Genomic DNA, 16,576 nt, shown 5'->3' with positions numbered 1-16,576 from the left:
TACTCCTGTCGGGTAGACTCACTGTAGTTCTCATAAATGAACTCACTGTGATTACCAATACTTTGAAAAGTAATAACAGGGGCCTCGCTGGTAGCTCAGTGGTAAAGAATCCACCTACCAACGTAGGAGACACGGATTCAGTCTCTGATCTGGGAAGATCCTACATGCCATGGAGCAATGAAGCCCCTGCACCACAACTTCTGAGCCTGTACTCTAGAGCCTGGGAGCTGCAACTACCGAAGCCCACACACCGAGAGCCCATGCTCTGCAACAAGAGAGGCCATCACAGTGAGAGCCGGCGCACCACAACTACAGAGTAGCCCCACTCGCCACAACTAGAGGAAAAGCCTGTGCAGCAACGAAGACCCGGCACGGCCAAAAATAAATAAATAAATAAAGTTATTTGCTTTAAAGTAACTAAAGCTGCTATCCACTGAATCACACTATGTGCCTACAGGGTGCCCCTTTTACAAACTGACCCTCTCCAGCCTCCCTCTGCAATTTCCTGCTGCCCTCACCAAATTAGGCTATTAGGCTTTTCTTGAGAACACAGAAAGAGTGTCATGAAATGAGGATTTCCAAAACTTCCTACAACTTGATCTCTAGCTTCTTCTTGGTCTCTTAACTCCCTAATCTACCCTGAGATAGGTAAGCAAATATAGACCCCTAACAACTTTACAGCTTACCTTTAAGTCATTCTTCATAATATAACGGATATCTTGAAGGTTCATAGTTCTATCTTTCTGCTTGACCTGGAGGCCTGACTTAACAATATCATAGTAAGGTTTCGGAAGCCTGACATCAGCTTCTAAATAATTGCCCAAGACTACGGTTTCTTTAATGACTGAGCCATCTAAGCCATCCCAAGGTATGTTGTCTGTTAAGGAAAAAGCCAGAAAAAGAAACATTAAGAAATCAGGTGAAACTGGCTAACTTTTGTCAAGTTGCTCAACCTCTTTAAAATTAATTTCTCTCTGTAGAAAAACTACTGGAAGGTCAATAACAAAGGAGAAACCATCTGACCCAAATAACAGGGAGATCTCTGTCACAGAGACAGGAAGAAGCAGCGTCAGACCGCTGTAGGTGTGGTATTCTGGCCGGCAGACCTGGGGACCACAAGGGAATGTTTCCTGTGTCAGGCTGGCCTGCCCAATGCATTCCTGTCACAGAAGGTGAGGCTTTGCCTCTGAGACGGTAAACACTACTCAGTGGGGCTGAGTGTCACTCCGGCAGTGAATGTGGTATGTATACCTTCACCTCAGAGTCCGGTAGGTTTGAAAGGGCTTCTATTTCTTTTAAGTGACACTGCTTATACATACAATGGATCCTGGGTGTGTTTGATTTCCATTTACTTCTCAGAGGCCAGTCCTTTCCTCTCGTTTGTAAATTCTTAACACAGAGAACAACTTGTGGTTGCCAATAGGGAGAGGGGAAAGAGAGGGATGGACTGGAAGTTTGGGATTGGTAAACGCACACTATTACATTTAGAATGGAATGGATAAACAACAAGGTCCCACTGTATAGCACAAGAAACTACATTACTCAATACCCTGTGATAAACCATAATGGGAAAGAATATTAAAAGAATGCACACATGTGTGTAACTGAGTCACTGCAGAGATTGGCACAATGCTGTAAATCAACTGTACTTCAACAAAAATTAAAAAAGAAAAAGGAAACAGGTTCTTAAGGGGCACCTCACAGAGACCCCTAAGCACTGACAGCAATATTCAGTTTAAAAACTCTCCTTGGATTAAATGCACTACCATTGACAAGCCAATAGGTGGGCTTTGCTGAATCTTAAAGAACAGGTTAAAAGAGAATGATTTCTGAGGGATCATATCTTGCATAAACACAAAGAGGTTTCCTAAAGTCTTTTTTCCCTGTGTCCTGCATTCTCATAACACTAAGTGACTCTTCAGGGGGAAAGAACCCAACCTAGGAACAGGGACTTCGGTCACTGCCGGTGTGCTCTCTGACCCACCTGTTAAAATCTCCTGTACGATTACAGAAAAGCTGTAGATGTCCGACTTCACGGTGGCTGCCTTCTGTAAGATCACCTCCGGGGCGGCCCAGTTGTAGAGCTGGGTGGGGAGCGGCACCCGAGTCAGGCCCCTGTGTGCACCCCCATCCTGGCTGCAGAAGGAAATGCAAGGTGGGGCTGGCGCCTGGAAGGGCCACTGTGATCACCAGCAGCACACGAGGGAAACACTTGCTGATGACCTCCTTGAGCTTCTAGAAACCCAGCTAGACCCTGAAGCAACCCACACCGCCTGCTGTTTCAATGCCGGCAACTCCTTACTGTTGCTACCTGAGCAGGCCCTGCCCCACCTCAGCTGGCCACTCCCTCCTGCTCACTTACTCCCCAAGTCACAGGGGCCCTCTTGCAGTTTCTCCAATGGGCCAAACACATCACCACTTCAGGTTTTTGCACTGGTGGTTTCTTCTGAGAGCATGCTCCGCCCACAGATCCTAGCATGACTGCGTGCTTCTTATAATTAAAACATGAGCTCGAAAATCACCTCCTTGGAAAGGACTTACCAGACCACCTAAAGTAGTCCCAATTTATTGGCTTCAGAGCATTTATTATCTGAATTTCTTGTTTATTGATTTATTATTTATCATCTGCTATTATCTGCTCCATGAGGCAGGCCTCTTAACTCTTTATATCATCAGAACTCTAAACTTACACCAAGGCCTCAATGCTTACTTTTGAATAAATGAACCTAAGACTTTTTCAAGAACCCCGTTAAGCCTCCCTCAAAGCCTTCTGGGACTCTTCCAACTCTTCGTGATTGCTTCTTTTCTGAGCTCTGCCCTCTTGGAAATGAGCCCTTTTAGTTTATCCTCAAAGTTTCACTGATTTGCTTGAATAACTCAACTTTGCAACCAGGCTCCTTGAGAACTAAGTCAGTGTCCTAAAAGTCCTCTGGGCCAACAAAAGTCCTCAGGATGAAATCAGCGCTGACTTCTGCCCACAGTTGTCATGAGCATCAAATGAGATCACATGTGCGGAAACGCTCTGGGAGCCACAGCACTAAGCAAGTAAGGAATTAATATGAATGTTGTTGTTTAGTTGCTAAGTCATGTCTGACTCTTTGCGACCCCATAGACTGTAGCCCGTCAGGCTCTTCTGTCCATGGGATTCCCCAGGCAAGAATACTGAAGTGGGTTGCCACTTCCTTCTTCAGGGGATCTTCCCCACCCAGGGATCGAACCTACATCTCTTGCACTGGCAGGCGCATTCGTTAGCACCGAGCCACCTGGAAAGCCCAGTATGAACGTAAATGGTAAGCATTTGGTAAAGACTTGATGACTACTGGTTGATAATTAAGAATTAAGTGTTTAGAAATTTCCTAGCAGTCCAGTGGTTAGGACTCAGTGCTTTCACTGCCAAGGCCCAGGGTCAATCCCTGGTCCGGGAACTAGAGATTCCACCACCAGTGATGCAAGGCAGCCAGAAAAAGAATTAAGTTTGTATTTAAAAAGCAAGTAACTAGAAGTTCTTTTTGCTGACAGAGGAAAGCTTTTAGAGGATGGGATGAGCTTCTCAGACTTTGAACAAACTTCTCTAGGTAATACTTCTCCCAGCAGAACTTTTTTAAGAAATAATTTTATTTACTTTTGCCTGTGCTGGGACTTCATTGCTGTGCGGGCTTTTCTCTAGTTGAGGCGAGCGGGGGCTACTCTCCAGGTGTGGTGAGCGAGCTTCTCATTGTGGTGGTCTCCCTTCTTGCACAGGCTCCAGAGCACAGGCTCAGTAGTTGTGGCACACAGGCTTAGCTGCTCCATGGCATGTGGGATCTTTCTGGACCAGGGATTAAATTCATGTCTCCTGCATTGGCAGACAGATTCTTTACCACCGAGCCACCAGGGAAGTCTGCTCTCAGCAGAACTTTTGATTGCAGGCAGTAAGATTAGGAAGCCACGAAGCTATGTTATTTTTAGACTCTGTAGTTGTATTGCTGAATAGGCAGGTGTGGCCTGGTGTTGTGTGAACAGCATGGATATACATGCAAAATATTAATTAGTATCACAGGAAAAGCAATGGAGTGTTTTATTGTCAGAGATATATTCTAAGGACCTAGCACACTTGGCTCTTCATATTGTAGGGTGATTGTCCAAGGGAGACGCTCACTGACCTTCTCAGGCCTTTTAGGCTACCTAAGGCAAGGGACAAGTCATTTACAATTGGAATTTATGCCCTTTCTCTTTTACTTCCATTCACTTTCCTCTCTTACAATGCCTCTTCCTTCTCTGTTAATGCTAGTGGAATGTAGGAAAGGAGTTTTTTATTAATACTTATTTATTTATTTGGCTGCATCGGGTATTAATTGCAGCATGCAGGATCTTTAGTTGAGGTATGCGAGCTCTTAGTGACAGCATGTGGGATCTACTTTCCTGACCAGGGATCAAACCTGGGCTGCTGCTTTGAAAGCACACAGTCTTAGCCAGTGGACTAGGAAAGTCCCAGGGAATTCTTTTCAGCTTCGGCTCTGACATCATCAAATTTACATTTGGCTATGGCTATATGATACCACTTGCGAGGTCAATTCCAGCTCTAAAGACTCCATTAAGAAGGAGTTGAAGAATAGGAGAAACTGCTGTATCATTTTTACATCAAGAGATGGAATGCTACTCTAGACAATAAATAGCCCTCCAAGTTCCTCCGTCCATGGGTTTCTCCAGGCAAGAATACTGGAATGGGTTGTCATGCCATCTTCCAGGGGATCTTCCTCGCCCAGGGATCAAACCAGCATCTCTTGCGTCTCCTGCACTGGCAGGTGGGTTCTTTACCACTAGAGCCACCTGGAAGCCCCAGGGTTGAGGCTGTGTGTGTGTGTTAGTTGCTCAGTCATGTCCAACTCTTTCTGATCCTATGGACTGTAGTCCCCCAGGCTCCTTTGTCCATGGGATTTTCCAGGCAAGAATACTGGAGTGGATTGCCATTCCCTTCTCCAGGGGATAGGGGATCTTCCTGACCCAGGGACAGAACCCGGGTCTCCTGCACTGCAAGGCAGATTCTTTCCTGTCTGAACCACCAGGGAAGCCCAGGGTTGAGGCTGCTGCTGCTGCTGCTGCTAAGTCATTTCAGTCGTGTCCGACTCTGTGCGACCCCACAGACGGCAGCCTACCAGGCTTCCCCATCTCTGGGATTCTCCAGGCAAGAACACTGGAATGAGTTGCCATTTCCTTCTCCAATGCATGAAAGTGAAAAGTGAAAGTGAAGTTGCTCAGTCATGTCCGACCCTCAGCGACCCCATGGACTGCAGCTTTCCAGGCTCCTCTGTCCATGGGATTTTCCAGGCAAGAGTACTGGAGTGGGGTGCCATTGCCTTCTCCGAGGGTTGAGGCTGGCCATCTCCAAATCCCCATTTCACTCTCATATTTCTATTGGAGAGTGCATCAAAGAAACTGTTATACCTCCATGAGAACAACAGGTGGCGCTGCATCACTGGCAAACAGCTTGGGTTCTGTCAACCTTGAAAAGTCTATTATCAACGGTAAAAATGTCCAAACCCTTCGGCTCTTGAACACATAGCCAAAGTGGTGAACCTTGTTCTGAATCACTTCAAGGATTCACTTCAAATGCTTCCTGAGCACTTACTATGTGGCAGGCCCTGAGCTGGGTGGTAAAGATGAACAAGCCGTAGCATGGGTCCTGCTCACCATTCGGAGGGGCCGACGCTTGACTGCTAGACAGGAAAGCATGCTCGGTGATTGGGGAAAGGCCTTCGGTATAGGCTTCATGGCGGGGGAGGGGGGCGGTGTGGTGGAATTTAAAAGGATAAACAGGAGTGCCAGGTACTCCAGGCGTGAGGAGCAGCCCTGAGAAATGGCATGGCCTGCCAAGTGTCCTCAGACGGCCAGGCAGAGTGGTAAGTGATGAGGGTGACGCTGCGGGCGAAGCCCCCACCGCGGAAGGCTTCCCACTCCACAAAGTGCGGGGGCTTAATCTCGTAGGCAGACGGAGACACTGGGATTGAGAATGGACCAGGTCTGAGACTGAACAGCTCAACTGGCGAGAGCTATCTGGCCTCCACCAGTTTCCAGTGGAAAACGGCTCTAGTCACAGCTAACTGCTCCCCTGTTTCTTTCTCGTCCCATCACTGCCCCATCGCCATGCAAGAGTGAGGAGGATCTTCTTAACCTGTAAATCAGCCAGAACATCATTCTGCTCAAAAAAAAAAAATCCTTCACAGTATCCTAGTGTTTTAAGGATTAAATTCAAACCCTTTGCCAAGGCCCACAAGGGGAAGCCCAATCTGACCGGTGCTCTCCTCTCCAGACAGAGAGACAAGGGGCACACGAGGCCCAGGGAGCTGATAGTCTCTCCACTTCATTCATTTAAAAAACATGTTGAGGAACTTCCCTGGTGGTCCAGTGGTTAAGACTCCACGCTGCCAATGCAGGGGGTGTGGCTTCAATCCCTGGTCAGGGAACTATGATTCCACAAACAGCATGGAACGGCCATAAATAAATAAATAAACAAAATCGTCTATAAATAAATAAAATAGAATTTTTAAAATAAAAAGGAATTTCCCTGGTGGTCCACTGGCTAAGACTCCACCCTCCTAATGCAGGGAGTCTGGGCTCCATCCCTGCTCAGAACTAGATCCCACATGCCGCAACTAAAGATTCCACATGTCACGACTAAAGATCCTGTGTGCTCCAACTGAGACCCGGCGCAGCCAAATAAATAAATACATTGTTTTAAAATGAATTTTTTTAAAAAATTTTAAATTAAAAAAATAAAGAACATGCTGAGCTCCCGCTGTGTGGAGGCCTGCTCTAGGTATCTGAGATATGGCAGCAGATAAAACAGAAATCCCTGTCCTCGTAGCGCTTTTCTAAGAAGTAAATTATAAGATGTTAGACCTGCCAGGGGCTTCCCAGGTGGCACTAGTGGTAAAGAACTCGACTGCCAATGCAGGAGACATAAGGGATGAGGGTTTGATCCCTGGATTGGAAAGATCCCCTGGCGGAGGGCATGGCAACCCACTCCAGCATTCTTGCCTGGAAAATCCCACAGACAGAGGAGCCTGGCAGGCAACAGTCCATGGGGTTGCAAAGAGTCAGACATGACTGAAGTGACTTAGCAGATATGCACGTAAGACCTGCCAGAGACTCAGAAATAAAACCTCGGTGATGGTGATGGGTGAGGACCAGGCTCAGCGGAGGTAAGCAGGTCTCAGCCAGGGGTCTGCCCGTGGCTCAGGCCTCACAGCTGCACCCGAGCAGCCCTGGGCCCAGGGCTCAGAGTTGTGGAGGACAGTAAGGAAGCACAGGGTAGATCCTCTGCCCCCCAGAACTGAGGGGCAGGAGATGGGGGCTAGCCCTCCACTCTCGGGAGGACTCTGACTTCTGCCAAATGGGAAATGAAACCCATGCCCGAAACCTTGAGTAAGGATGACGTTTTCATCACTACTTCCCTCCTTGCACTGAGCCCCACCTACTCAGGTCAGGATCATAAGGCTCACCAGCACCCACTGCCTTCTCACATCTTCCAGGATGCACAGCTGTGGTGCATTTCCCAGCCTGCCTGCAGGGAAGAGGTGACTGGGTGCTGGGCCCTGTAAAGTGGTAAGTAATGATACACCCACTTCCGGTAATCCCTAAACCCCGCCACGCATCCCTCCAGGCTTGCTCTTTCTCGCTGAGCAGCAATGCAGAGGACACAGTGGGAGGCTGAGGCCTGGGGGGCAGTGGAGCCCCGGAAGGGAGGAACGCAGAGCACGGTGAATGCCACCCCTTCCCAACACACACACACTGCACGGCAAGGTGAGTGAGAAATACTTGGGCTGTGTGAAGCCACAGAAAAGTCTGAAAACTTACAGTATGGCTAACATGTGCTCACGCTTGTCAAATGTTTATTATAATGAACAGAAGTAACTTCTCCAAAGTCCCTCTAACCTGGGCTGACAGGGGAAGACATTGGAAAACCTCCTCCTCCATTGATAAGGCAGTTCAGCCCCCCAGTGAGGGATCCTGCCCAGATCAGATTCTCTCTACAGCAAAGCACCCACCCCGGGGAGACCGTGTTTGGAAGTCATGATCGAGGTGCACCCACCTTTCCATCATGTACTCCAGGTTGGTCAGCCTCGCTTCCCCTGTGGAGACAATGTGGATGGCGTAGGAGCTGAGGGAGCGGTGGATAAAGCCCCGGGAATGCAGGTATCTCAGGGCGTCGGAGATCTGGAGCAGCAGGTGCACGATCACCTCCATGTGCAACACGGGGAACTGGGCCCGCTGCAAGCAAGAACAAAGGATGCTGCAGAAGGCTTTGCAGTTTCCAGTCTTTTGTATTGACCTTCATGACAGCCACCTGGTGTCGTGACAGCCACCTGCTGTCATGGTGGGGAACCTAAGATTCAATGAGGTTAAGTGACTGGCCTGAGGTCCCCACTGACTCAGGCCCCCTGACTCAAAACCTGGGTTCCTCTCCCTTAGCCAAGCTACTTGATATTACAAAAAAAATGAGGAGAAAAGTCCTCAAACCTGGTCCGCACCTCCAGTGTGGGCCCCACCGCCACTGGCAATGCCAGGCCTGTGCTCCGGGAGAGCCTGACACATAAAGGACAATCCAGTCCCTGCTGCGGTCAGAGGACCTAGAAAGTTCACTCCAGGAGGACAGAAATCCCCTCATACTAAGATACCCAGTCACAACCGCTCTCTTCTCTCCCCAGAAGTGGCATTGTAAGTCAACGCCCTCCCCCGAGGAGAGGAAAGGGAACTCTAACACTGAGAGGTGAAACCCGGGCAGGAGGAAGGGTGAGCCGTTTGCGGGAAGGGCCCTTCCTGCAGGCTCTCTTCTCACTCCAGCCCAGGGTCTTCAAAACAAAGCCACGGAGAAAGAAAAACCAATGTGTCGGGACCTTTTGGAAGTCACATTTCAGGCCAAAGCAAGCTCCCAAGGAGTCTGCGTGCCCCACACCCTCCACCAGGAAAGCTGAAAAGTAGGAAGGGACAAACAAGGCCTTGCATATAAAGGTCCCAGAGGGGAGCGGTCCCCAACCTTTCCAGCACCAGGGACCGGTTTTGTGGAAGACAATTTTTCCAAGGAGCCGGGGGGGAGGTAATGTCTCCAGATGCTTCAAGCACATTACATTTATTGTGCACTTTATTTCTATTATTATTACATCAGTGCCATCTTGGATCATCAGGCATTAGATCTGGGAGGCTGAGGGCCCGTGCGGTAGGGCACAAGTGAAAATGCCAGGAAATAGGGCCAGAGACTGTTTGGTTACTGTGAGCTAAAAGTGTGGCTGTGTGTTTTCTGGGTCTACTGAGCTCTCAGATGTGTGATTAAAAAAGCCAGACTAACAATAATAAAATCACACTAGTTCCAATGTGCTGATTAGCTTTAAACGGTGCATTATATGGCCCCCCTCAGAGTAAAGAATTAAGAGATTTCTCTTCTATGCGTGTACGGATGGGAACTCTGCTCCTGGGGTAAAAGAAGAGAGAGAAAGGGAAAGGAGAGCTGGAGTGGCGGGGAAAGGCAGCAAGGGGAGAATGCAGGGCAACAGGCATTTACCCGTTCGTGGAGGACGCTGAACAGCGTGCCCACCGTGACGCGCTCGTACACGAGGCGGGTCTTCTCCAGGTCCGGGGACAGGCACACAGCCATCAGCTGCAGCAGGTGGGGGTGCCGCAACTTGCTGCAGAGGCAGAGAGGACAGGATGAAACTACGGGTGCTTTCCTCTCTTCTGGGCTCCCTGAACACATTCCAGACAAATTCCATTTACACACAATGTTTTGCTAAGAAAGTGGGATGGGGTAGGGGTCGAGTTTTCTCTTGATGGAATTCTTGGCTTTTCACTGATCAGAACCTGAAGGCTTAGGGTCATCAATGACAATGTCACCAAGAGCTACTAACCTAGGGACTCGACACACATCACCTTGATCCTAACAACTAGCTACAGGAGAGGTGCCATTATGGTTACACTCACCGAGATCGGGAGGCAAAGGCCAGGGAGAGGTCAGGCCCAAGGCCACACATCCCACCCAGCCTCACAGCACAATCCACACTACGAGCCTGTCCAGCCTCCTTGAGTCCCTTTAGGCTGACTTCCCCAAAACGAAGGGTTTGGCTTTACAGGAGTTGAGTGAACTTGATGAGCCAGGGACTATTTAAGGCCTCAGCAGTGCTGGTATGCAACCAAGGATGAAGTTCCTGCCCCGGCAAGACCTGAAGGACTAACCCCTGAGCCACAGGAAACCTAGGGTACTGAGACCCATGGGTGTGTCTTCCAAGGAGAGACAGCGCACGTGGTCCTGATGGTGGGCCTTGAGGGCTGCAGATGAGCCAGCCAGGCCTGAGGCTGGACCTCAGAGACATGCAGGGAGTCTATTAGTGGACAGACTTGAGCTTCTCACTACCACCATCCCCAGCACTCAGGCTATTCAAGAATGCTTCTTTTTCCTTCTTGGTAGCCCTGGGAAGTCAAATCAACCCACCAGGAGGAAATGGTGAGGCTAAGGAGGCTGGTCTCCACTCTCAGGTTCAGCCCTGCATAGCCTTGAACCTGGGTCTGAGACGCTCTTGGGGTTTTCTTTCTTACCTGCTGTGCTCTTGCTCGGCGATTAACAAGTCGGCCAGCCGCAGCCTGCTGCAGTGCGGGTGGGTGGAGAGGTGCAGCTCCTTCACCGTGACCCTGCTCCCATTCCACACCAGGCTGCCAGGGCAGGAGAGAGTGTGAGCAGGAGGGGGTGTGAGCAGGAGGGAGTGAACAGCCACCTCTGCAGACACGTGATCAGAGGAACAGTGTTTACACAGGTTCTATACAGCTCCCCCCACCCCGTGCCCTGCCCCCGCAACATTGTGTCCTCCCCGCTCCTACCTCCAGGGCCTAAAGCACTTCGGGGACTTAGTACAGGTGGCAGGGAATCACTGAGGGATTTAAGGGAGGGAGTGACTTGTCAGGCTTGCATGGTAAAAAGACCGGGGCACCAGCCATGTGGGGAGTGGTGGGCCGGGGTGTCTGGAGAATGAGAGGCCTGTGGGGAGACTGGTCTGGGGAGGGACACGAGGTGGACAGAAGAAGAGAGGACGTGACAAATCTTTGGCTCAGGCAGGAAAACAAGAAGCACGTCTGCACGAGATACAGAGCTGTGCAGATCTGCAGAGGCCTTCTCAGACGGCTGTGACTGCTAAGCAGGGAAGCAGCAGCCAGGTTCAAGGGGGACAAGAGACCTTGGACAGGACAACTCAGGTGATCCTGTAGGACGCTGGTCGCTGGAGACTGAGCCCATCCCAGGGACTTGCGTCAGAGTCCGATCCCATTACTGCCATCTCTGCTGCATCAGCTGGAGAGAGCCATTAGCTGATGCCTGCAGGCCTTCAGTGCCCTTTGACCTGTATCAGAGGCCAGTCGCCACTCTGCTGCCTCTAATTCTCTAGAGAGCAGAGAGGCTGCAACACTACTATGAGTAATCTTTCAGAGCAGTTGTTTTCCACAAGGGGCCATCTGGCCTGTCTGCAGATTCTGGTTGTCACAGTCATAAATGCAGGGGTTGGGGGTGCGGGCAGAGCTGCTACTGGGATCTAGTGAGGAGAAACCAGGGACACTCCCAAACATTCTAAGGTGCACAGGACCACCCCCAACAACACAGGGGAACAAAAATGTCAATGGTGTCCAGATTGAGAAATCCTGATGGAGACATTTGCATTTCAGTATGTCCCTGTGTTCAGGCAGAAACCCTCCCCACACAAGGAAGTCACACAAAGTCCATTCTTTCTGTGGGACTAAATCTGACTTCCACCGGCCAGCTTCCGCTTACTTGGTCATGACCATGTAGGGGCCACTGAAGAAAGAGAAGGTGGGCTCATCGTCAGCTTGAATCACTTCCTTTTCTCCAATTACTGGAAGAGATCCTAGATAGGCCAACTGTGTGCCTCCTGTGAGATAAAACTGAAAGCAAAGCACAGTTTCAAATAGTGGGAGAAAAGGGAGAAACTTAACTACTTCCAGAATCTTGTCAGCTAGCTAAAAATAAAGGTAGCTGCTATTTACCAATTTACTGGATAACCCTATGCACTGGGTGTAATTCTTTTTATTATCTTTAATCTTCCAAGAAACCCTGCAAGATTGTGATACTCTTTCCCTCTAGCCGGTAAGGAAACTGAGGCTCACAGAAAGAGGTCAGACGCCTACAGGAAGCACCAGGCCTCAAGGGTCCCTTGAGGCCCCCATAGAACATGTCTGGGACCTTCACTGGGAATTAAAGGCTCAGTTCCTAAAATTCCCCAAATCTAGCCCAGAGTCATTCAAAAGAACTCTCCGGGACTTTCATCACTTTTCAGTAAGGACAGAAACACTGAGGGGTACTTGTCCTGCAAAAGCAGTAAAGAAGAAAACACTTTGGGGAGGACGTGGGAGGCCATGTTGGACGAAGCTGTGGGGCCCGAGGCCAAAGCTGGGCCAGGGAATTCCCCAGTGAGTCCCGCAAACAGTGGCTGCTGGTGGCAACCTCTTACCTTTCCAAAGCCAAAGCTGTAGATATTTTGGGCAGAAATGACTCCAGCCTTAGGCGGTCGGTGAGGAGAGCTGTTAGGGTTTCTAAATATTGAAAAGAGGAGGGGAAAGTAAGGAGGAACCATACCCAGAGGACAGTGCTGAACCAAGCTGTCAGAATGTGTAGCTGGTTTCGTTGTTACTACTTAACAGCCAGCCATCTGAAAGGACCCCCATGATACGCATTTCCTGGTGTCCATGCCCTTGCGTAGCGATGCACAGGTCAGAGAGGGCTGACCTGTTAACCCAGCAGGATACTGTGGAAATGACCGAGTGGTGTAAGTTCCAAAGCTCGGCCCCCAGGATTTCTGCCCTGATCTCTCTCTCTCACAGCCCTTGCTCTGGAGAAGGCCAGCTGCCATGTTGTGAGGATGCTCCAGCAGCCTCACGGGGGCGACCAACACCCAGCACCAATCTGCCAGCCGTGTGAGTGACCATCGTGGAACTGGACCCTCCAGTCCCAGAATGCTGCAGCCCACGCTGCATCTTGACCACATCGTCGTGAGATGCCCTGAGCCAGAACCATGCAGCTAAGCCACTCCCTGATTCCTGATCTGCAGCAACCGTGTGAGATATTTACTGTTGTTTGAAGTCACTAAGTTTGGGCTTAGTGCGACAGACAACACATACAGATGGTCAAAGTTGGAACAAACCATCAAGAGTATCTTGTCCAACTTTCTCATTTTACAGATGGGAAAAAATGGAGCCAGAAAGGGGAAACCTGCTGGCCTGAGGTCACAAAACAGCAGCAGGGACTAGGCTTTGGCTCTGTTAAGAAGAAATTTGGTCTGCCAAGATCCTAACTCTGGCAGCAGAGGAGGTGGAAGACCAGAACCAAGTAGGGGCTCCAAGGCCGGATGAGGGATTCAGGCGCTTAAACCTGATAGCCCTGGGAAGATCCTAAAAGGGTTTTGAGTAGTGAGTGGCACGATTCAGTTTTCATTTTTAAGAGGTCATTCTCCACGTTGAATAAAGAACCAAGATGGGCAAGAGTAGCAGCAAGGAGAGCAGTTAGGAGTAACTGGTCCTTAAGGGAATCATGAACTTATCTCTCATGAGAAGCATCCAGGTCATGAGAAGAAAACCAGGACTTGATGTGCACAGGATGAGATGCAGGAGCCTGTGAAAAGTGTGACAAGTTGGCTGCTGCTGCTGCTAAGTCGCTTCAGTCGTGTCTGACTCTGTGCGACCCCATAGACGGCAGCCCACCAGGCTCCTCCGACCCTGGGATTCTCCAGGCAAGAACACTGGAGTGGGTTGCCATTTCCTTCTCCAATGCATGAAAGTGAAAAGTGAAAGTGAAGTCGCTCAGTCGTGTCTGACTCTTAGCGACCCCATGGACTGCAGCCCACCAGGCTCCTCCGTCCATGGGATTTTCCAGGAAAGAGTACTGGAGTGGGGTGCCATTGTCTTCTCCGGTGACAAGTCTAGCCACCCCAATAACAGGAAAAGATGCCATCAGAGAAAATCACAAGGGACACAATTTTCCACATATAAATCCTAAGTTAATAAAGCCCAGAAAACTTAAAATAACTCTCCTGAGCATGAGGAGAAGCCTGGATGGAGCCCACCTCCTGCAGCTGTGATAGGGGCTGGGGAGGTTGCCCACCCAGGTGACAGCAAGTCTTAGGCCAGCTTAAAACAGCATGAGAAACCTTAAATTAAGCATTTGCAGTCTTCTGCAACCTTAGAATTAAAGGAACATGCTTTCCACGGTTCTGAGATGACCAAAAAAAAAAGCTAGCCAGTTGTTCTACTGAGAAAGGGTTTTCTGCAGGGCAGCCCAGACCTGAAAGTTCCTTCCTTCCCTGCTAATCATATGGTGCTTCCCACTGAAGCCCAGAACTCATTTCCCCCAACATTCCTGGAAGCGGGGAGCAGGGGTGGATGGCACACTGATGGATTTCAGAGGCCACATCCTTTCTCTCGAAGCTCACCCCTTTGGGTGGACAGGTGCTGGAAGGAACTAGTGTGGGGGGACCAAGGTGGCCCAGGTTGCAGGGCTCCCACAGGGAAGGCTGGGTGATGCAGAACATCCAACTCTGCTTGAGGCAGCACTCACCCCTGCATGAGGCCCCCAAACCGGGGCACGCCACCAATGAGCCGCTGAGGGGAGTCAATCTTCTTCAGGAGGTCAGAGAAGCCCTGGATGATGGCCTGCATGTGTGCAGCACAGCGCTGCATGAACTCCACCATCTGCAACAGACGGCAGGGACGGTCAATCCCACTCGACTAACGGCCAGCCTGGCTTTCAATGGGACCGGAATGGTCTGAGGAGACAGGAGCCCCCACAGGGAAATCTCTGGCAAGGGAAGGGGCCAAGGGATTGCCTAAAGATACGGAATGAGATGATTCCATTTTAAGGGAGTTTATTTGATGATAATTTCCTCCAAATCCTTCATTCAACAGATGACAAAACTGAGGCAGGAGTATTATTTTAACTTGTTTCCAAGGCCCAGTAGCTAATGAGCAGGAGAACCAGAGGGAGGGGACTCTGCCCATCTCCCCCTTCCCTCCATGTGCCCAGCACTGTGCAAGTCTTTTATTCTTTCCATTTGTTAGATTATTTAGCCCTCATTAAAGCACATCATGCCTGCCCACATGTGGCTACACACAAGTTACTTAATGTCAATGCACTTCCGTTTCCCCATCTGTAAAATGGAGACAATAATAGGACCTACCTGAGAATTGTTGTAAAGATTAAATGAGTTAATATTTAACTAGTTTAATTCAGAACATCTAATGCAGGATAAGTGCTAGTTAAGGGTCAGACAAAATCACATTTGTCCTCTCTCCCCACTGACTGGATGACCAGAAAAACTGACCGAGGTTTTACAGTTGGTTAACTTGCTTCATCCCAGGCGTGTGTGCCCAGTGCCGATGGCAAGGCCGCTGCAAGCCCTGTGCTGTCCCCGGACTGGCCTCTGGCCCTGCGCTCTGCCACGGGCATGTCTGCAGAGCAGGCCCACCCTTACCACGGTGCTGCGCTCCTTCCCTGCTGCCAGAGCCCAGGTCTGCGGGTTTCGACCCTTCTCGTCGTGGAGTCGAAGATCACCCCCTGCATCCAGCAGTTTGCTGAGGATCCACTGGTTGCCTGAAAATGCTGCTGCATGGACAGGAGTGCTCCCATCAAAGCAGCGGCTGGAGGAGGAGAGGGGTACAGTGAGTATCCATGGAAACACTCCTCCCCTTCCATGGATAACACAGGGCTCCCTTACTGCAAAGGCAACCTTTGGTAATAGGAGAACTGTATTAACACCATTAGTGACACACCAGTAACACCGTTAACACTCCTATCTTTACACACCTCCCCCTCTCCCATCTTCACCGCCACCGTTCAAGGAATAAATTTCTCAATTTACAGATGAGGAAACAAAGAGGGCAAAGCCAAGATTCACACCCAGGCATGGATCTGGTTCAAAACCCAGTGTTCTGTCTCCACTGTCCCCTGATGCTGGCTGCCCTGAAACCTTCATGTCTATAGTGCCACGTGGGTGGTGGTGAAGCACAGCCTAACCAGAGATCATCTCATGTGAGAATGTCTCTATCTCCCAAGTGCTATGGTAGAGGCCCACACACCTTGGCATCAGCAATGTGGTCAAGCACCTACAACTCAGAAAAATTTAACCAAAGCCAATAAACTATCTGAGACATGAAGGGACACCCTTCATGAGAAACCACATATGCAGCTGTGGTTTCCGAACATGGTTGCACATAAGGATCACCTACAGAGTTTGCTTTTTTTGGGGGGCCATGCCAAGCAGCATGCAAGATTTTAAGTTTCCCAACCAGGGGATCAAACCTGAGCTCCCTGCATGGAGTCTAAATCACCAGGGAAGTTCCAGAGCTTGCTCTCTTTAATTTAAAAAGAAACAAAAATGGGAGAACGAATGGGAAAAGAAAGAAGAAATTTTAAAAATAATAATAAAAAAAGGAAGAGGAAAAGAAGAAGATAAGAAGAAGAAAGTCTCTCAATTCCAGACCCACAATTGTCTTGCCTAGAGGCAGCTACTGTTACCAGTTTTTGTATCCTTCCAGAAATTTTTTATGCACGTAC

At 49.6% G+C, this 16,576-nt stretch overlaps 1 protein-coding gene across 2 annotated transcripts in view; it reads right to left on the bottom strand.

The window, feature by feature from the left end:
- TEX14 (testis expressed 14, intercellular bridge forming factor) overlaps positions 1 to 16,576 on the bottom strand; it is a 61,902-nt gene that overhangs the window by 39,406 nt on the left and 5,920 nt on the right. For both annotated transcript variants that reach the window (XM_055577491.1, XM_055577492.1), the window contains exons 3-11: positions 15,495 to 15,660; positions 14,582 to 14,715; positions 12,483 to 12,564; positions 11,786 to 11,916; positions 10,567 to 10,680; positions 9,539 to 9,662; positions 8,072 to 8,250; positions 1,985 to 2,136; positions 687 to 877 (exon numbers count right to left, since the gene is read on the bottom strand). In XM_055577491.1, coding sequence (XP_055433466.1) covers positions 687 to 877; positions 1,985 to 2,136; positions 8,072 to 8,250; positions 9,539 to 9,662; positions 10,567 to 10,680; positions 11,786 to 11,916; positions 12,483 to 12,564; positions 14,582 to 14,715 — 1,107 coding nt within the window. In that variant the 5' untranslated portion in view covers positions 15,495 to 15,660. The remainder of the gene's footprint in view (positions 1 to 686; positions 878 to 1,984; positions 2,137 to 8,071; positions 8,251 to 9,538; positions 9,663 to 10,566; positions 10,681 to 11,785; positions 11,917 to 12,482; positions 12,565 to 14,581; positions 14,716 to 15,494; positions 15,661 to 16,576) is intronic.

This window comes from Bubalus kerabau, chromosome 4 (assembly GCF_029407905.1).
Source record: "Bubalus kerabau isolate K-KA32 ecotype Philippines breed swamp buffalo chromosome 4, PCC_UOA_SB_1v2, whole genome shotgun sequence".
In the NCBI taxonomy this organism is placed as follows: Eukaryota; Metazoa; Chordata; class Mammalia; order Artiodactyla; family Bovidae; genus Bubalus; species Bubalus kerabau.
Note: the sequence above shows the minus strand (reverse complement) of the source record. Positions and strands in the feature narration are given on the sequence as shown.